Source organism: Coprinopsis cinerea (genome assembly GCF_000182895.1).
Source record: "Coprinopsis cinerea okayama7#130 chromosome 1 map unlocalized cont3.1, whole genome shotgun sequence".
In the NCBI taxonomy this organism is placed as follows: domain Eukaryota; kingdom Fungi; phylum Basidiomycota; class Agaricomycetes; order Agaricales; family Psathyrellaceae; genus Coprinopsis; species Coprinopsis cinerea.
Window position 1 is genome coordinate 3,685,227 of NW_003307544.1, and position 19,898 is coordinate 3,705,124.

General features: G+C 51.6%; 7 protein-coding genes across 7 annotated transcripts; 2 read left to right on the plus strand and 5 right to left on the minus strand.

Moving 5' to 3' along the window:
- Nucleotides 1–128: 128 nt before the first annotated feature.
- Nucleotides 129–1,888, minus strand: CC1G_00714 (hypothetical protein; the record flags this gene model as incomplete). The annotated part of the gene is made up of 7 exons (XM_001829483.2): nucleotides 129–462; nucleotides 539–764; nucleotides 835–980; nucleotides 1,050–1,130; nucleotides 1,189–1,309; nucleotides 1,382–1,736; nucleotides 1,850–1,888. 7 exons carry the CDS (start codon nucleotides 1,886–1,888, stop codon nucleotides 129–131), a joined length of 1,302 nt encoding a protein of 433 aa, XP_001829535.2.
- Nucleotides 1,889–3,112: 1,224 nt separating this feature from the next.
- Nucleotides 3,113–6,448, minus strand: CC1G_00715 (hypothetical protein; the record flags this gene model as incomplete). The annotated part of the gene is made up of 9 exons (XM_001829484.2): nucleotides 3,113–4,270; nucleotides 4,325–4,556; nucleotides 4,607–4,638; nucleotides 4,714–4,898; nucleotides 4,966–5,271; nucleotides 5,336–5,504; nucleotides 6,226–6,250; nucleotides 6,319–6,353; nucleotides 6,422–6,448. The coding sequence occupies 9 exons, from the start codon at nucleotides 6,446–6,448 to the stop codon at nucleotides 3,113–3,115; spliced, it is 2,169 nt and encodes a 722-aa protein (XP_001829536.2).
- A 1,293-nt stretch (nucleotides 6,449–7,741) lies between these two features.
- CC1G_00716 (hypothetical protein) lies at nucleotides 7,742–9,365 on the minus strand (the record flags this gene model as incomplete). The annotated part of the gene is made up of 2 exons (XM_001829485.1): nucleotides 7,742–8,423; nucleotides 8,497–9,365. The coding sequence occupies 2 exons, from the start codon at nucleotides 9,363–9,365 to the stop codon at nucleotides 7,742–7,744; spliced, it is 1,551 nt and encodes a 516-aa protein (XP_001829537.1).
- A 1,701-nt stretch (nucleotides 9,366–11,066) lies between these two features.
- CC1G_00717 (hypothetical protein) lies at nucleotides 11,067–12,909 on the plus strand (the record flags this gene model as incomplete). The annotated part of the gene is made up of 7 exons (XM_001829486.2): nucleotides 11,067–11,136; nucleotides 11,193–11,391; nucleotides 11,441–11,617; nucleotides 11,680–12,283; nucleotides 12,351–12,439; nucleotides 12,513–12,825; nucleotides 12,892–12,909. The coding sequence occupies 7 exons, from the start codon at nucleotides 11,067–11,069 to the stop codon at nucleotides 12,907–12,909; spliced, it is 1,470 nt and encodes a 489-aa protein (XP_001829538.2).
- A 1,336-nt stretch (nucleotides 12,910–14,245) lies between these two features.
- On the plus strand, nucleotides 14,246–15,118 carry CC1G_00718 (hypothetical protein; the record flags this gene model as incomplete). Its single annotated transcript, XM_001829487.2, has 4 exons — nucleotides 14,246–14,315; nucleotides 14,378–14,513; nucleotides 14,572–14,748; nucleotides 14,809–15,118. The coding sequence occupies 4 exons, from the start codon at nucleotides 14,246–14,248 to the stop codon at nucleotides 14,900–14,902; spliced, it is 477 nt and encodes a 158-aa protein (XP_001829539.1). The 3' UTR covers nucleotides 14,903–15,118.
- Nucleotides 15,119–15,173: 55 nt separating this feature from the next.
- CC1G_00719 (hypothetical protein) lies at nucleotides 15,174–15,952 on the minus strand (the record flags this gene model as incomplete). Its single annotated transcript, XM_001829488.1, has 2 exons — nucleotides 15,174–15,697; nucleotides 15,751–15,952. The coding sequence occupies 2 exons, from the start codon at nucleotides 15,950–15,952 to the stop codon at nucleotides 15,174–15,176; spliced, it is 726 nt and encodes a 241-aa protein (XP_001829540.1).
- A 311-nt stretch (nucleotides 15,953–16,263) lies between these two features.
- Nucleotides 16,264–19,509, minus strand: CC1G_00720 (ankyrin containing protein; the record flags this gene model as incomplete). Its single annotated transcript, XM_001829489.2, has 7 exons — nucleotides 16,264–17,840; nucleotides 17,895–18,250; nucleotides 18,308–18,856; nucleotides 18,908–18,932; nucleotides 18,990–19,310; nucleotides 19,355–19,418; nucleotides 19,480–19,509. 7 exons carry the CDS (start codon nucleotides 19,507–19,509, stop codon nucleotides 16,264–16,266), a joined length of 2,922 nt encoding a protein of 973 aa, XP_001829541.2.
- Between the last annotated feature and the right edge of the window lie 389 nt (nucleotides 19,510–19,898).

Here is a 19,898-nt window from a genome sequence, read left to right on the forward strand (position 1 = left end):
CAATCGTTCCGCTGACAAATTGATTCACACGCCCCTATCCACGGGCGCCTCTTCAAGGGCACTTGGTAACGCGGATGGACAAAGCCCTTGTTGATATTACAGCGCAGGCGTAGACAGGATCAGGTGTATTACATAGCTTTACCCTTTCCCTTCCCCTCCACGTGCTGGGACGCCGCTTGTGAAGTCTTGAGAAACGCAAGCAACGACTCGACAAACCGCCCCGACACCTTTATTGTAGAAACACGCTGTTCAAGGGTTTTTCCATACCTCATCTCGTAGACACTCTTGACAGCCCCCAGCCTCCTCGGATCCCAATGCACCCCGATAACCCTCCAAACCAACCGAAACTCGTTCGTCCCAACCCACGTCATCGTCTTGTCGATCATTTTGGCGTCACGCCAGGGCTTGACACCGTTGACGATGAAGAGGAGCGCCTTTTTCGAGTAGCGCGATGTGAATGGACTGACCAGATGAAACTGTTAGCACGTCATGCACACACGGGTTGGAATGGTTGAAGACGGAAAAGAAATATACTCACAAAACTTTCTTGACGGCTTTACTCAAACTCTTGAGCTGAGTCTGAGCAAAAGTCTCAATCACAGCAGCAAGGTGTGGTCGACTCCGGTTAACGATAACTTCAATGAACGGTATATCGTCCTTGTCCTTAGCCGCCTTCGCAAGCGTTTCGACGTCGGACATGACCTGATTACGGTCAACTGGAAGGTCGTCTGGTGCGCGCTGAAGGCTAAGTGCCATGACAAAGACTTTTCAGACGCAGATGAAAGACGCGTTAGAGGGGAAATGCAAAATAGTCATACATAGGACACCACGTACTTCGCTCCGTCTTTCCAGATAGCGCCGCGTCCTTGATGGCATCGACAAGGCTTTTACCGTGCCGTTGCTTAAAGGCTTGCATGAGCAAGCGGAGATCATCATGATCGCGGTTGAGGATGATTTCCGCCAGCGTCATTTCATCCCTCCTGCCAAGGGCCGAGGAACAAGGTCAGTCGTCGCATAGCTTCACCCACGAGACGAGAGAGAACACTGACATTTCTCGAGAAAGACATGTCTTCAACAGGTAGACGTCAAACATCAGCGGCCCGAATGTTAATGCTTTAAGCATTTCTTTCCTATTGAAACTAGGGTCAGTCCAGCCGACGATAAATCTGTACGACTATGGGAACGCACAGATGAAAGTCCTGAACAATCTCCCCCATATGCGTCTCGAGGTCCGCTCCAGTCTTCGCCACAAAATAATCATTCAACGCGTCGCGTTGTTGGAGTGTCAACCTTGTAAGAGGTACAACCACTATCCAATCAATGTTCATCAGCTCCCTGAATCATCCATACTCACAGAACCCACGTCAGTTAATAAACGCACCTTCATTCTCGTTGTGTATCCTAAACCTACTATCTCCCTCTTTCCTCAGCTTCTCCCTCGCACCCTGCATGTACTCGAAATCAGGATGGGGATCGTACCCCGGTACCTTCATCGTTCCTAGTGGGGCTGGAGGGGCGTTGGGGTCTGGAATCTGAATTCCCCTGTAGAATAGCGCGCCGAGGTAGGACTGAGGGGTGCCGTAGGTTGGAGGGATTTGCGGATCATCATGATATCCAGGTTTCTGTTCCGTTACTTTCGAGCTGTGGTTGAAAGCAGCATCGGCGAGGCCAGGGTCAGATGAGTAACTCGGAGGTGGCGGGTTGTAGGTCTGTTTAGCGGCCGATGGTGCAGGCTCCTGGAGTGCGTAAAAAGTTACTTGAAGGGAACTTAAAGTAACTTATGTCCCTGCCAAAATATGTGGTACGGGCCACCTTGAACTTATTCCCACGGTACGCGAATCTAACTTACGGTGAACTTGTGAACTTGCAACGTGTTGCAACTTACCATGTGTGCCGTACCCGAGGACAACTAGCTTTGGCACTTCAAATGTTACTCTACATGACATAGGTAAAGTGCCTGGAGCGTGAGGTATACAGAAGAGTGGTTGACTGCAATCACGACGCGTCGGCGGTGTCGTCAGTTGCGTCTTCTGAAATAGGGGCGGGGTGCACCGTGCTCACTCTTCCAACACGTCCGTCGCGCTCTAAGAAGATGAGATGATATATTGAGGCTATATTAAGTACGGGAAATGTATTGACACAGGAGAAAATGAATGCCATATCCCTGTATTGACTACTACAAATTGGGACACGATCGTGAAGCTGCCAAACTCCAAATGAGCGATAAATTAATCAAGACGCTATGCCTTTTCTGGACGCGCCATAAGCTCCAATGCGTGATGGTGTTGCTTTTTCTTCTCTACCACCCACTTCACGCTCTCGAAGCAAATCTCAGTGCCACACCATCTGTCCGGGTTTTAGACTCCATACCAGGAGTGTCGTGAACAGCCGGTACAGCCCCTATTTTTCATCTTATCTTATCTAATCTGTTTCGCATCTTATCGTTCCACTTTCCTTTACTCCTTCGCCTCCTTATTCCCTCTATGGACTCTTTCACTCATGGAACACTGCCTCGCATTGCCCTTTGCCCTACTCTATCGTCCTTATTGTTACGCACTGCCTTCTGACACACTCTGACACCTTCTTGTTCCATTATTGTTTCATTCTTGTTCTTCGCGCAGCCTTCGCGCAGCCTCATGACCTTTCTTATTGTTCTTCGATGTTTCACCATTTGTTCGTCATTCTGACTCACTGCGGCTATGTAGACAGTAGAATAGGTATATAAGCTAGGTAGTCTGCTCTGTATTTCCTCAGCTTGACCTCTTCGTCAATACATCGCTTCAGCCTTCATCTGCATTTGTCGCTCATCGCTCTTATCTTACTCGCCGCTCTTATCTGCTCCGCATCACTGGTCTTTGGTTTGGTTTAGTGTTCGCTCTTCGCGACAAGGAGGCCCTGGGCGTGGTGGTGCTGTCACGACTCACGGATGGGTCACTTCTCCCTGAAAAATAAATAGAGAAGGTAAGAGAGGTTCTTATTCTTCTATACACCGAGCTGACACTTGTGGATGACCGAAAAACGTTCTCCATTGACAAGGTTGCTACGTGAATAAATTACGTGAATTCAGTCAACTAACACGAGTTCGGTGTTCGATGTTCGAGGATTCTTGCGTTCAGCTCCTGTTGAGGCTGGGTTGTTCACGGCGTCGCTTTTGCTTGGGTTTAGCGCTGTCGTCAGAGGAAGGCGGCTCGTTACTGTCGGTGTCTTGCTGCGCACTAGGCCTCTCGCGCTTTTGAGCTGCTTCTCTAGGGGGGTTACGTCGATTCATGGTCCCCAAGGGCTTGAAGGGCAATTTTGTTTGGGCGAGTTTTCTGGGTCCGGCTGGGGACGCTGATTCCTTGTCTTCCATGATTCGTCGCAGCCTGGGCTGCAAGGTTGACGTGTCTTGGTTACCACCAGTCAATTCCGTGTTCTGATGCAACGGGAATGGTAGCGGCTCTGTTCGAGCGGGACCGAATGTGGAGGGTTGGGGTGGGTCTTCGAGTTGCATCGAGAGCTGACTGACAGGTGTTGTCGACCCTAAGATGTAGGGCTGTCCGTCCTCTTCGAGAAGACGTATCAGTTCTGAGGGGTGGGGTACCTGGACAGTGTTATCCGTCATGTCCACGTGCCGGCTGAGATGAAGCTTTTGGAAGAGTGCAAGGTGACTTGCACTCTCCTTTGTTGATCCAGCTACCGGTGCGCTTTCCTCTCCTTGTGCTGAACTGGAATCTGCGCAATTGAACGCCTTCTCGTGCTCTGTAAAGTCACGGACAATACGGCCTCGGAAAGCGATGTCGTCGTCCAACGCCAGGTCGTATTCTTTTTGTGTCGGAATGCGACTGAGCTCGTAGATTTCTGCGTCGTGGGCGGGCGTGGCTTTCAGATATTGGCGAATAATGACCAGCTCTAACAGCACCATCAGAGCAACAACTGCAATCTCTCCTTCGTCTCCTGTAGAAATGTGGTTGTGAATGCTTTGGCAGTGCTCCGTAAGCAGGGCGCGATGAGCGGGAAAAACGGGCAGCGAAAAATACTGGCGAAAGAGTGCAATATGCTCCTGGCGTTGGCGGCCCTTTAAAGTTGATGGTATAAGCTTCATATGATAGTTCATGACTTCCTTGATAGGGTGAATCCGTGGTGTTTGAAGAATATGGATGACGGTTGGAAGTGCTGCATCCACTGCCTTAACAATGTCGTGGTGGTCGTTCTTGATGAGGTAGTCGTACTGCTCCTTGCTGAGGTCGTCTGTAACTAGCTCTACTGGCCACTTTATTGCACCAAAGGAGTGCTGATTCCAAAGTCAGACAGTAGCAGTTTGATAGTGAAAAGAATAGTTGCTTACCGTGTCACTCTTGGTATATTGACGGTATCTCGCCTCGGAGCACTCCAGTACAGTAAGGGTAAATGTACGGTCGATCAAGGGTGCTTTAGGTGGCCAAAGATTCGCTTCGTGCCATTCGAGTGTTACTGCAATTCCCTTCCTCGAAATAATCTTGGCAGGGAACCACATTACCGACTTGTCACGTCTGTATCGTACCACGGAGCTCATATCAACGAGGATATAGGTACCCATCCTAGGTGATTAAGTCAGTTAAACACGTAGCAGTTCGAGGCCGGCACGTACATAAGCTCGTCCCAACGTCCACCTTTGATGCACTGAGAGCAACAGAAACGATACCCAAGATTGACCCCAAGGGTGTATTTCGACGGTATGAACTTCTCAACACAAACCAGGTGGCTGGTACCGTTGCAGATGGAGCAAGTAACAACACTCTTTGCGCTAGGACCGGTAAGGCCGCACTTCAAGCACGATTGCGATGTCCACACCCATTTCGAGTCTTTCCATCCCGGAGGCTCGGCACCCTGTTCAACCTCCCGTTTCACGATGCCATTGGGCCAGTCCTGCACGTCCTTTGCTATGCGAGCGTGTGAGTGTTTGACGAGATACTAGACGCCATATCCAGCGAGCCAGCGAGTACTCACCATTCTCTGCCGCGCTTTGCATCTGCTGTCCATGGCCTGACCTTTCCAGCTTCTGGCCCACCGGCCCATGTGATGGTAAGACATCCGAGGTATTTGAGATACTCGGTTGGCCGGTAGTCGCATGAGCAGCTGGGACAGTCGAAGCGGTTGCCTGGGTGCTAGAAACCGGTGGAGGGGCGCCATGAACTGTTCCTGGACCAGTCTGAGGAATACTGAGATGGTTGGCTCCTAGCTGCGGAATCGGGTACGGCGGAGCAGTTCCTGGGGCGCTAGCATTGGTTAGAAATAATCCAAGGCCAGGTACGTCTGTTTTACATCAGTGAAGCTCGACAATAGCACCTGTAGAGCCTGAACAACCGATAATACGCACTTAGGAGCTGATGACCTTGAAGCATCGCATTGCCTCCCAATCCTATCGTATTCGGTGCAATCTGAATCGAGTTTGCTGCGGCCGCATGAGATATCGCATCGTTTGACAACGTAGGACCGCATAGAGCTCCTGAAAGCGCTGGATTCGATCCCAGGAAAACAACTTGAGGCTGGGGGGGGCGGAGGTTGGTCTCCAGATGACGCAGGGTCGGAAAAGAAGGCACTTAATGCCCTTTTAAAGCGCTGCATGTCGATAGTGCGTCTCAGAGGCCAATAGACGTTGGGCGAGTGTACAGAACGTCGACTCCGAGCATTCGATCCCGCCCAAAAATTCCATTTTGCGGTGACCACATGAAAAGGCGGAACCAAATTGACGCTTTCCAAATCCGTGTATTGGGCGGGTAAACACATACAGTCAGACCGAGGTATCGATAATACATATACTAATGACAAGTATTAGCCCCATAATCGCCAAACGAGTAGAGCAGGACTCACCAGACTAAAGAGAAACCCAAACTCTGCACATCCAACCAAAAAGATAAGTAGTTGTCCTCCGCCACCCTCCGTGCCTTGAAAACGCGGTTAGAGGGTACCATCCGAGTTGTCCTTCATTCAGAGTTGGTTCTGCATATAAAAACCGACTTTGTTGTGGAAAGGTTTGACGAACGAGGATGGGCGTTGTGGTGGCAAGCAGCGAGACAACAGGGACGTCAGAATTCGCACGGGAGACTCTAAACCAGCCCAATACGTAAGGTGCTGGTCTATATTGGGCATCAAACAGTAACAACCACCGAGCCCAGGGGCGTGGGCCACATCCTCGGCCCCTGCGCCTTCCCGCGAAAATAAGTCCCAAGTTCAATCCACGCCCAACTTAACTTATGATTCACTTACAGGTACTTTATGTGGGGGACCCGCACTTTAATGAAGTTGAAGCACTTTAAGCTCCCTTAAGGTACTTTTCAGTGGGCAACTTACGGAACTTACGGGAACTTAAAGCGCTTTTGCAGCCACCCAGGCTCCTGGAAATCCAAAACGCGAATGATCACTGTCAGCAAGCAAACATGACGAATAGGTCGATTAAGCTCACGTTCTTCTTAGTTGGCCAGTCAGACATAATCGCGTAGTGAAAGCAGCTGGCTGTGTCGAGAGTCCACAGCGGAAGGTGAGGGAAAAGAACGAGGAACGAGGACCTCGTGCCACAGGAGCAAGACCGCTCTTAAGAACGATAGTGTGGGGCACCGTTGTCGATAAACGAGTCTAAACCAGTCACAACCCTTTCCTTGTCGTCCAACTAACACTCCCTAAACGACTGACAATCATCTCTTGGCCCTCCTGTACGTACTGGAAAGCATTCAAATATCCAGCTTGGCCGATCCATTGGGCGCTGAAATGTGCACAGCCAACAGCAATTTGAACGTCGCCTTGAAAGTTGAGACCCAAATCGGATTAGAAAAAGTTGGCGTCTTTGGTGCGGGCAAAGACGAAGGAGAGCCTGCGATGGAAGGACTCTGCCAGCAAAAAGCACTGACGACCTGTTGATCCGCTGACAAATTTCCTCCCACACACCCCATCGGTGGGCGCTCCGGGTCTGATTGGGCGCTTAGTGAGCGTTGCATCGACTTTCTTGTGCAGTTGATGCCGTCGAGGCAGTGCGTTGGTCACATCACGCGCCCGAAGTAGTAGGGCAAAGAGACTTAGACCAGGCACCACCGAATGCTATCGGTATGGATCTGAATTCTTCAGGTGGTATTCATAGATCTCAATTGAGATAGATTTCAAGGTAACGCCCCAGCTAGTATTTGGGGTAGGGAGAATGGTACCAATACTAGAAGTTGACAATGGACGGCGAGTTACACCGCAAAATAGAGCATGCAAACCGTGACGTCGTTGCTCGATAGGTAAACTTACTGCGCCGCTGCCAAGTCACAACATGGTGATGATGACCGTTGCAGGGTACATCCAATCAGTTTCATCTCACCCCAATTGGGAACTCACCTCGTTTAGATATGTAGCCAGATATGGGATGCCCACAACCCCACCTGAGGCTTTGAGTTGTTTGTGCCAACCTCTGTATTCTTGTCCCCGCTGATTGGCGCGTAGGGCGGCGTTCTCACCGGGTACAAGGGCGCACACAGACTGGGAAAGTTCGAACCAAGTCACCACGCGAGAATTGATCAAATCCACCCCGACTTTACTACACACAGAGAATACAAGGCATTACGAGGGTTTGTTACAGTAGTAGATAGAGCTACACAGACAACTTGAGAGAGAGAAGTCGTACTACAAGAGTGATGTACCCTAGGTTCAATGAACACAACAAGAGAGCTGAAGGGATGCATGGCGTGTATATGGTACTGTCCGTCAATAAGTCCGTTGGAAAGAATTTGGCGCGCGTAGAAGAAACCGTTCAAAGCCAAGAAACCATCTCCCTCTCCTTCCGCAGATGCGACACCGTCATCTCCGTCGAAGCCTCAATAAAATCCGCATCGATATCACCCAGCTCCGTCGAAACAGAGGGCGGACTAAACTTGGACAACGCCCTCTTGGGTTTTGGGGAGTTGGGAGCCAGCCAAACCTTGGCCGAAATCTCGAACACGCGCGTCTCTTTCTTGAGAAAGAGATGAAGCGGGACTGGGATCCAGAACCGCATCACCCAGCCCCGCCCGGGCGCTGCTGTGGAGGGAGGTGTGTAGAAGAAGGTGGGGAGGAGCTTTGATGGGGAGAGGGTCATGGGAATCGTGGGAGGCGTGGATGCAGTCGAGGACGACGAAGAGGAAGCGAAATTACCTTTGCACCCTTTCCCGACCGTAGGCATAGAGTATATCCTATCCCACTTGTACTCGACGGAGATACTGTCGGCCGGGATATTCGCAGGCGTAGATCCTTTCGTGGAGGGCATCTCCGAACCGTCGAACACAACACGCCAATGGTCCTGGTCACGAGAATGTTCGGAGTACCGCGACGAGGTGGCTTTCGTCCGACATTCGATATGCATGAGGGCAACATCGGGGATGGCTAACGGGACGCTATCCCACTGCTGGTAGTCCCGAGTCATAATGTATAGCTCAGCGGGACATGGAGCAACACCGCTGATAAACATTCCATACGCGTCAGTAACGACATCAAACTCGGCGCAAGAATGGACGCGAGATAAGTACGCACTCGTCGGGCATGTCCCAGACTTCGTAATGGGGAGTGTGGGGGAATGAGACGAAGAGCTGGCATCCAGATGCACCGAGGTGGTAGCACCCGTATTCGTCTTTCCTCGGAAGCTGGGTTTGTGACGGAGGTGACATGCTATCTGAATCCATTGGAAATACTTTCTTCGCTCTCTTGAGAGTGCGAGTCAGGGCAGGCGGATCCGGGCCAGAGACGGAAATGGAGGATTTCGCGGGATAAGTGGGAAACAGGAAGGAGTCGCCAGCACGCTTGAAGACTTCGGAAGGCGGTCTAAGATTGGATGTTGTCGCAGTGATCTTTGGTACTTCGTTGGTAACTGCTGAGTCTGCTTCGTCATGGGGTGTTTTCGTGGGGTTGGGGATTGAAGGAAGGGGGTTCACGTCAAGCTTCACGCCCTCAGCATCCTCGAAAAAAGTCGGTGGCTCCTTCCCAGTTGAAGGTTTCGGCAATATAGGCGTCGCTGTTGATGGTGGAGGCGGCTCCAACTTTCTGACAGTGGTGTTTCCCCGTTCGGATTTAGGTTTAATGGGTATCCTTGTCGGGAGCTTTGTAAGGGTGTGTAATGGCTGTTTCAGGGAAGCAATAGCCTTCGAAGTCAAAATGCCACTGGAATAGTCAGATTTATGCGAAGTGTTTGATTCGGCGTCTTGTCGCTGTTGGCCGTTGGCGGGTTGTTCAGAGAGCGGTTTGGGTTTGGATGATGATGGGTGGGCGCGAACGGTTTCGATTGAACTTGTAGACCCCGTGCCCTGGCGCCGTCTCCGGAAATCCCGTTGATCGTTCTCGTTATTGGGCGCGTCGTATACATATGAAGCTGTGAAGTGGCCTCGCTTGCGAGGAGATTTGGGCATGGTATTGGAAGAGACGAGTGGCTAGGCAGAGTAGTGCGCCGGCGCAGCAGTAATATAGTCGAGTTTGACTGTAGAGATCGTCGTCTAGAAACCGGGATTCGAGGTGGTGAAACGAGCGGTCCAATATTATATGTGGTAAGAATCACGTAAACCGAGCGGTGGGAACTTGGGGAGATACTTATGAGCCGGCCTGGGCGATATTGAGAAGACTAGAGCAAGCAAGGTGGGGACGGGAGAGAGAAGGAACTAATGTCTCCAGCCACAGAATCCAGGTTTAAGTTTGCGACGCGTCCAGAAGTGCCACAGATTCCAACAAAGAGGTGATTGTGCGCCTAGCCCATCTCGTTATTGTCGATTCAGATGATATAGTCCCCGGGGAGGCAATGAAATCAAGCCGTTATTGTCCCTGAGGACCGTACAGCGCGCAGCATTTGAAAGAACTGTTTCGATTTCGCTTCTGGATGCTCACTGTGAAAGGAGAAGTCAAAGCCCAAGTTCGATCGAGCTCGTTTGCAGGGCTGCCGAAGGATGACCGGCAAATACCGAGTAAATCAGGATACACTACCAAATAAGCTTTCCGACCTGTTGCCAGTCTGGCTCTTTGTCCTCCTCAACGACGAGTCGGCGACGTCGTCAACAGTGATTCGACGGGAGCAATGGCAGGACGAGGACAGTCAGCCCAATCCCGACCAAGCTGTACTGAAACATTCGGAATTTGCTCTGGACTGTTGGTTTTCTCGAATCTATGTATGCAATCTGTCAGTTGATCAGTCTCGTCATCCTTCTAAGTGGAATGGCTAAACACACGCTTCCTATGATTTAGGATCGACGAACTCCTCTACGTTGGCTGGCCGTTTGTCTGGTCTAGGATGTGCCAGGGGTCTCTTTATCTCGACTGTTTGTCTCCTCTCAGTGGACCCTTTGAATGTGACGCGTTGCGAGCGTAACATTTGCCTCGAGTCCTGCCAGTTCTGCCGCGCGTTTGACACGAGAAGGCATGCGACCTCGACGTGCCTTGAAAAGAAAAAAGAGCAGCCCAGAATGACGCGTGTTTCAAGAAGAACCGTACAGAGCCCTTTTCATTTTCCCATCGTTGCCAATAGGGGGACCAGGTAACCCACTCGTTTTCCTCCCTCGTCACCATCTTGGCATCATGCCCACAAGGATAACCAATAAACCCCGTTTCTCAACCGTTTCTCCATGTTTTATGGAGAGGTCGCCTGCTTTTCTTCTCCTGGAACGACGTAGGATAGGTAGGACTATCTGACTATCCAGGATATTTCCGGCGACGCAACCAGAAGAAATCTCTTGAATCCATTCCCAGCAGGGCGCTTCTTTACCTTGATAAAGTGCGCCCATCGGCCCCTAGACCAAGAACAGCAGAATCTATCATCCTTTTCGTCGCCATCTCAACAGATGTGAACATATCTTCCGTGATCCACTTGTTCCACTCGGAAGGGGTATACAGCGAAAAAAAACTATAAGTATGGCCAGCTCCCGGACGCCGAACGTTTTCTTCATTCGTTTCCTTCCCTTTCCATTTCCCTGGCGGCTTGCTGCATCCTTTCTTTCCTGCCTGGTTTTCGTTTCCTGACCTGGTGTCTTTCCTCCTTCATTTTTTGAGCTGATTTCTCTCGTACTCGTTCACAACCTTTAACTCGTAAACCTTTTCAACCTTAGTTCACTTTCTTCTTCGTCGAAATGGCCCCTGTTACCACTTATTTCTTCGTTATTTTGGGCGCTCTGGGAGCTGCAAGCAACGTTGGTGCTGGTGCGTGTTTCTTCTCTATCTCTTCTATTTTGATGCCAAACTCACGCGTCTCTCAGTGCCCATCGTTCCCGCGAATTTCAACTTCCACAACCTCGGCAAGGGCAACGGCCTCGGTCTTGGTCTTGGGAAGGGTAACGGTCTCGGCAAAGGCAACTCGCTCTCCAATGGAGTCTGCACCTCCGCCCGCAATCAGATCGTCTCGCGCATCCGGCTAACCAACAGAGAAGTTGAGAAGCTTGGTTCAAGTGCCGTAGAGTGAGTATCATCATCGTTGGTCTACACGCAACGCCTGACCTATCTACAGCGATGCCACTCTTGCTGAGGCCGTCGCCATCATTCTCAACGGCTTGCAGGAAACCCAGACCGGTGTCTCTCAGATTTCCGAGTCTTTCCTCCAGGGAGCGCTTCCTTCCCAGACCAGCCGTCAACTCATCATCGACGGATTGACAGCGGCTCGGGATGCCCTCAACGGAATCTCCTCGTATGTCCTCATCACTGGCTATTTTTGCCAATCACCGCTGACTATCACCGCTTCGAACTCAGTGACGCTGCACATGTTAAACGCCAACTCACCCGCGCTAAGCTCAATCTCCGACAGACCATCCAAGTCGGAAACCGCATTCTCACCAAATGCGGTAAAGCTGGCGAGGAGCCGCCTGCCGAAGAGGAACCGGCTGAGGAAGAGCCTGTTGAGCAAGAGGAACCCGTTGAAGAGGAAGTTCCGGAAGAGACTGGCACCATTACCGAGACTATCGCTGAAGAGACCGCAACCGCCACGGAGACTGTCGCTGAAGAGACTGCCACCGAAACCGCGACCGTCAGCGAGACCCTCACCGAAAGCGTCTCCGCCACCGAGACCGCGACCGAAACTGCTGTCGAAACCGAGACTGCCGCTTTGGAGACCTCGACCGAGGCAGAAGTCAGCAGCACCCTCATCACCGAGTTGCCCGTCCCCACTCCCACTGAGACCGCCGTCGAGACTACCTCAGTCGTCACCGAGACCGAGTCCAGCATCGCCATTACCGAGACCGTCACCCCCACCAGCTCCGTCGAAGCTACCGAGACCATCACTGAGACCGCTGAGCCCACCACCACTGCTGGCGCCGAGGCTACCGACACCTGCCCTCCCGCCGTGACTGTCACTGAGGTTAGTGCCCTCATTGAAATTCTTTTATCTGGTACATAAGACGGTCCTGACAATGTTCTCTTGACAGACTCCCCAAGCCGCCACTGCTACCGCCACTGTGACCCGCACTCTCGTTCTCACCAAGGTCGCCAAAGTGACTGTTACCCAGGCCGAGGTGTAAGTCACCGTCTGATTGGGATCTGCATTCCACACCTATTAACCTTTTGTTTCTTCTTTTCCGTGAATGAAGTGCTCCCACCGCTGTTAGAACCGTCACTGTCACCGAGTCCATTCACGTTACTGCAAGCCACGAGACGGAGACTGCTGCTGCTACCGAGACCGCCACTGAGGCTCATCCCACGGAGACTGCTGCTGCTGAGACCACCACCGCCACCGCCGACGCTCACCCCACGGAAACTGCTGCTGCTGAGACCACCACCGCCACCGCCGACGCTCACCCTACGGAGACTGCTGCTGTCGAGACCACCTCCGCTGCTGCTGCCCACCCCACGGTGACTGTGGCTGCCCACTTCCGACCTCACTACCGTCGTGCAGTTCCCAACGTACGTCATCCTATCTTCCCTCTTCTCGAAGCTCCTCATATCTGATTCCATACCCTATTTGTACAGCGCATTTCCTTCAATTGAGCGGATGTGAAGAAGATCCCTCGACAGAAGCACGCCGACATTTGACTTGATTGTTGGTTGTTCTCGAGCAGGAGGGGCCCTCTATCATTTCGACGATTGACAGAAACACTATGGACTTTTGGAAATCCGTTTACGTGCTTCCCCCTTCAAGAGAATTTCTTATCAGCCCATTTTCTGAACACACACACGCCCCTTTTTTCATGGACTGGATTTAGATTGGATGCACTTTAATTTTTTCTTTGCTACATCATTCATTTGTTTTCTATTGTATGTTGTACAAGTAGTCGTTTGGTGTTCTTCGACGTTCACTTTATGTTCGTAGTGGATGAAGAATACACAGGGATTTGGAAACAGACCTACCACCTATCATTCGGCGAGTTTTCACCGCTGTGGAGAAGCTTCCGAGAGCTGACGTCGTGAAGGGGAGGAAATGACTTGATGGTAGTTGTTCGCCCATTCTTGAAGCAAGGCTGTGCTCGTCCACACCGACTGTGCTATTCCAACCAAGTTGTAACTTGTAAGCCTCCTCCGAGCGAATAAAGTAATCGAATTCAAGGCCGTCGTACACTCGCCTCCTCCCAGAGGGATGACGTGCAGGCCTAGATTGGGTGCCGACGGGATCGCTTCAGCTTGTCGATCCATGTGGACCGAGTCGCATAGTTACTTTGTGATCGCACCTGCTACCCTTGCTTCTCGATCCTGGCACACACTGGAACCCCTATGTTGGTTGGCCAATAGTTTGTCAGGGACCGCCTATCGAGGTCTTGCATCATCGAACGGTTCCCAGGTTGTCGTCCGTACCATCGGTCTTTTCAAAGCATCCTGTCGTCGGTAGTCATTCGTATCGAGCGATGAGCGCAAGCGCCACACGAAGGCTGACAACGAACCTGATCGTACCCAACCCAACCTTCCTTGCAGGGTCTTCGATGTCTTGAGCGTAGTTCTTCGAGTGCGCGGGTATCTTTACAGTCTCTGAACTGGATATATTTAGAGCCATAGGCGCCGGTAGTCTAGCAACTAATTATGTTGCGCCTTCTTGACCAGCCACCATCTTTGCGTGCATCGATGGTTATCGTATGGTCCCTGTAACATAAGTGAGCAACAGGTGTATATAACCCAAGGGTGGGTCAGTTCTGTTCTTCAGCCTCCCTTCCCTTTCTCGCTTCCCTTTCTCTCCCCAACTTTCTGGGCCTGGTGTCCTTTTCTTATCGTTTTAGTTCGACTTTTTTGCTTTCACATTCGTCTCTTCGTCTTCAAGTTCGCTGAGCTTCTCTTTCTGTATACACGCCTCTTCATTCTTCATTCTTCGACCTTCACTGCTTTTCGTCTTGCTAGGATGGCCCGTTTCACTTCTTTCATCGTTGGCTTCCTCTTGTTCTTCTGCAATGCTTGGATGACCTTGGCTGGTAAGCAGCATCCGACCTATCCTAAACAGACCTCAGTCAACTAACATGCATCCATACACCAGCTCCCGTCGAAATCGAGGGTAGACAGCTGCTCGGTGGTCTTGGTGGTATCGGCTGCAACCTCGCTCGAATACAAACCGTCACCGGCCTCCGAAGGACCATCCGAGAGGTCGACCAGCTGGCGCAAGCTGCTGGAGCGTGAGTAGCATCCCGAATTTATCTCCTCCCTTCAACAGCGCTGAACCCGATGTCACAGCGACACGGCCACGGCCAATGCAGCTGCCAACGCCCGAACCGCGTTGGACACTGCTCAAGGCGGTATCAACCAGATTGCAGTTGCACTCTTCTCTGGCAATCCACCTCCTCAGGCGGGCCGTGATATCACTGAGCAAGGATTCAACGACGCAAAGGCAGCGTTGAATAGCATCACTTCGTGAGTTCTTCGTTCACTTGGAGGACGACGCTTTGCTGAAGAAATGGGTGGACGATGCAGGACGGATCCTGCGATCACAGCTGCCGTTGCAGAAGCCCAGGCTGATCTTGATAGAACGATCAGTGCTGGCCAGCGAGTCGTTGCCAGATGCTAGTTGGGAGAGGAGACGACGACGGTTCACGAAACGCGACTGACGAGGTGGAGACGATAAGGACAATGGATTGACGGACAATGGCTGCATAAATGGCACTCGAACGGACTTGAATGAATGGAGCAGAGGACATTGTTGTAGGCATCCGGTTGAATTAATTGTGGATAAGATTGTTAAATAAATATTGCAAGATGGTCTACCTGGGAAGAGGCGGACGGTGAGTGAGCCCATGTGTAAACGAAGAGAGCGAACGTACATTGTCCATGAAACGCGACTATCCAATAGAGTCGTAATCCTGCCCACGGGCGGCAGGGTCCTTCGTGTGGGTTTCTCTGATGAGGTGGTACATGAAAACCTTTTCCGCATCGTCTCCTCCGTTGAACGCCTGCACGACATCGGCTACCGCAAGAACACGCTCGTCCATTTTCCTGAGGATCAATACCCCAAGGTTGAGGCTATTGATCTCCGGGTCAATCTCCTTGAGCATCTCGTGCACCTCAGATGCACATGTCCTCATGAGATCGTACAGCTGCTCTGCCTCCGAACCTCCCGATTGAAGAACCTTGTCGACTTCGACGAAGAATTCGTCGATGACGTCCGGCGACGTGTCCACCACGGACCTAATCAAAGCATGGAAGTAGTTTCGTGTTTCGGTGCCATTTGTAAAGTCGGTAGTCGCGTAGGTGATGTCGGTTTTTTGAAGGAAAACTAGGCAGAGTAGGATATAGTTGGCCTGGTTGTATTCGTCTAGAGCATCAATAGCGGACAGGAATGCGATGGCGAATAATGCTGATCCAACTGCATGGACTTTGAGCAAACGAATTCAATTCGGCGGAAGATGCCAGACGTACCAAAGAGAGCCCCTGTCAACTTGGATCTTGGTTGCCCATCCCGTCGATACCAGATTTTGGCACCCAAACCTGGCGGTCGTGGATCGTAGTGGTACTGTGTGGGTTGCGTTGTATGAAGAGGCCTCGATGGCCTAAACTTTACGAGTGCATTTCGTGGGAGGCAGGGGGCAAGACGAAGGTTTAGCGCCCGACGAAGGAGCATGGAAAAGAGGAGGTGAAGCGTCGCGTCACCACGCGGCGAGCGCCAAACCAGCCTTGAACGAAGATCGGCGTTTGCCGATCGTCCAGATGACAAACCAACTCACACGTCCAGCGCCTATTTCTCAATTTCAAACGATATGATAACCTGACAGTGCTGCTGCACGTGAGAGACGTTAGGCAATAAACTATGTCCATGTTCAAGTTGCTTGTTAGCATACCTTGTCATAGCGCAGCTGTCTTATCTTCAGTGCTAGCCCAGCTGTTGTTTCCTATCACATCTAGAAACGGACGCAGATGTAAGAAAGAAAACAATTACAATTCGCCACGGGGTTCAGAAATACTAAGAGGACGATGTGGGTAGCTATAAAGGTATAAATCGTCGTCGAAAAACCAATCCGGAATCCCGTAAATAAACTCGAAGCCTTCACGACTTGCTCCATGTTGAAGGAGATTTTCCACAATCTCGTCCATGTCGTTGTCCGCCGCAATCATCAAGGCAGTCTTCCCGTCCTTATCTCGTCGATCCAAGTCAATGTCTTCATGTTCCACAAGGACTTTTGCAGTTCTGTAGCGCCGATCATCTGGAACAAAACAAACGCTGAGGTCGCATGCAAGCATCAAGGGTGTTCGTCCTTCGGCGTTTACCCCGTTCACGTCGATTCCTCCAATCATAAGAAGTTTCTCGACAGTACTGGTACGCCCCCATCGTGCCGCTGACCAAAGACCTGTTTGCCTAAATTGGGCCCAGGCGTTGAAATCTCCGTGGCTCGCGTGTTCCAGTAGAATATCGACAATGGTGTCGCTCGCTAAGGATAATGCGGTGTGACCCTGACGATCGACTGTGTCAAGTGGAATGCCTTCGACATGGAGTAAACGTCGGACAACTGCACCACACTCGGAGAAGGCCGCACAGGCCTGCATTACAGCTGTCCTTCCCTCATGATCTGTGGAGATGATAGCATCGATGCTCATGGACTGGAGCAAGCGATCAACTATGTTTTCACCGCAGGCGTCTCCAGCTACATGAGGGAGGTGGAGGCATGAGGTCACTGCCTCTGAGAGTGCGGTTTGCCCTGTATTGCATTTGGCATCCACATCGATATCTTCGAACTGGAGCAGTTGATGTACGAGGCGGGTATTGCCGCAATGGCGTGAGGCCAACATCAAGGGAGTAACACCGCCCGAGTTGGCAGTATTGACCAGGATCCCATCGTGCTTGAGCAAGCAATCCACGATTCCATGACCAACGCCAGCCAGCCAACAAGACTCGAGTGCCAGCATCAACGCTGTATAACCATTATCGTCTTGGATGTTAACGTCCACGCCCTTGACACCAAGAAGTCGAGAAACAGAGTTCTCATCCACCCTGAGACAGGCATACATCAGTGGGCTTTGCCCACGCTGGTCTCTGGCGTTGACATCGATGCCGTCGACTTCTAGGAGGAGATCGAGAACTTCTGGTGAAGCCAGAGAGAGAGCCGTAGCTCCCTTCAAGTCTGTTCGCCCATTGACGTCCCAGCCATACGCACGAATGACGTCAGCAGCGCTTGGCTCCAAAATATAGCGGAGACCGCGCTGAGCAACCATGTGAAGGGGGCCTACGAAATCGAGGTCCCCGCGAATGAACATCGGGTAGCTGGCACATCGCTGAAGGAAACGCAGCGGGACGTCCTTGATGTGGGGATCGTCACTGCACGCCTTGGCGTGGTTCGCCCAATGGACGTAGGCGTAGTCAATAACAGGGGCATGGGGTGAGCGCAGCCTGGCCTCTCTCCAGTGCGGGATGCTGCGATCCACCAGGAGTTCAAGACAGGTTCGCAGCAGAAGCGCGTGTGGGGATGGATACTTGCGGCGGAGAATGGCCTCTAAAGCATCTTTCGCAGTGAAATCTGCCAAGTATCAGTGTGTTAGGATTTTAAGGGCACGGGCTTGCAGAGACTCACGGACGAGACGAACATCACCAACATAGGGATATCGGGTGATGTCGATCAAGCCACAGCAGACTGCGAGCAGAGTCGCCTGGTCTACCGCTTGCTCTTGGTCGAAAACTCCCGTCTCCGGACAGTAAGACAAAAAATGCAGCAATTCTTCGATGTCCAAAGTCCTTTGCGCAAACACAAGCCACAGTAGCGCACGCTTGGCCAAGTCGGCCAGTTCTGGTGGCTGGGCCTCAATGCGCTGCATAGTCGCTTCATACATGTCTTCAAGTTTGGCGGGGAACTCCTCGAGTCGTCGGCGTACACTCTTGATAGTGGCGCAACCCTGAAGAGCTTCAATCTGAAGGGAAGCGTGCAGCATCCTGCTCACAACGTAAGATTGAGCTCCTATGCACGTTCGCAACTCGTGGAACACTCACATGCCAGCGGATTTCTCCTGTATGCTTCTGACGACCTCGAGTTTGTGCTCTGGGTTCGAGAGAATTCGCCTGAGGGCGACGTGGCGGTCGAGTTTGTCTGCAATCATAACCTCTAGATCTTCGGCTTGCGCAGAGACGGAAAACAACACAGCATAGTCAAGGTAGGTGCCGAGCTCGTCTAGAGGGCGGGAGAAAAGGATGATGTTTCCCTGAAGCGAATTGAATAGCTTGATAAGATCGAATTGGACGTCGTTCCGTGCCTCGTCGACGCCATCTAGTGCGTAGAAACTCTTTCGGAAGAAGGTTTCGATGTCTGCCAGCAGTGTGACTAGCTCATCCTCAGAGGGCTCTGTCTTCGTCAGCTCGTGACGACTGTAAAGCGGCTCGACGACGCTGATCAGGAAGGGATGTTGCTCGAGATATTCTTTGATGATGGCTTCCAGGATGTCCTTGACAGAAAGAGGCTCGGTGTATCGACAGAATACGAAGACGACGCTCACGTCGTCCGACTCCTGCTCTAGGCGTAGGAGGTCCTTGATCACGGTGGACCTGGCATGAAATTAAGAGCTGTTGACAATGGTGTGGGTGGAGAGTGCTTACGATAGGACAGTCTTTCCGGCCCCCGCTGCAGTTCACTCCAGTCAGCAAAGCCCACCGGACGAAGGTCAGGTAAATTACTTACGCATTCCCATACCCCAAAGGATCCCACATGTGCTATTCTTCCATTCGCGGTACAGGCGACTCCTGATGAACCACTCCCCTGTGCCCCGCGTACATTTTTTCTGAACATCGAGGTAGATGGCTCGGAAGTTGACCTTGGGGACCAGGCGAGAAAGGATTCTGTCGAGAGCAGGACGGTCTATAGACTGCCCTTCGTTTGGATAACCGTGGTAGTGGTGATGGTGGTTAATAACTCGACCCGTCTTGTTGAAAATGCCACCATGGATTGTCACGTTCGACGGGCCCCCATGGGTGGACGGTGGTATGTCCTGCCCAGATTGGTCTGCAAACTCATTAAAAATGCGTCTCCAGCATCATCTCACCAACCTACTCTGATCATGCGAAGTATCCTGGTCTTCTCCCAGAGGCGGTCGCTCGGAAGCGAAATTGTCTGTCGACGGGTATGAGCCCCAGGTCCCGCTCACGAGGGAAGGAAGATAGACAGTACGTACATAAATTCGGGTCAGGTTCTGCAGGGACATCGTCTTCCTTCCTCTGGAGACGATATGAGCGATCGGAGCAATCGCAACGATAAAATGGAACCTTACCCAGCCCGAGAAACCCTGCCCCATCCCTAGTCCCAATCGGAGAACTCAAGACGCCTTGATAACGGTGAGGGAAAGGAGGAGGGTGGAAAAGTGAAATGGGGTGCACCTATACTCTAAGTATATCTGTAGGCGTCACAGCAAAGCTGTGAATGATAGTGTCAATGTCATGTGAGTGGACCCACAATTGAACATAGCCCCGAGACTGGATAGGAAAGGGAATGGGCAACGAAGACCACGCCTTTGCTCGATGCAAATGGGTGGCAAGAGAAAGATTTCCTGGAGTTTATACATATCCTAAAGCCTGAGTCAATGTCAATAAAACC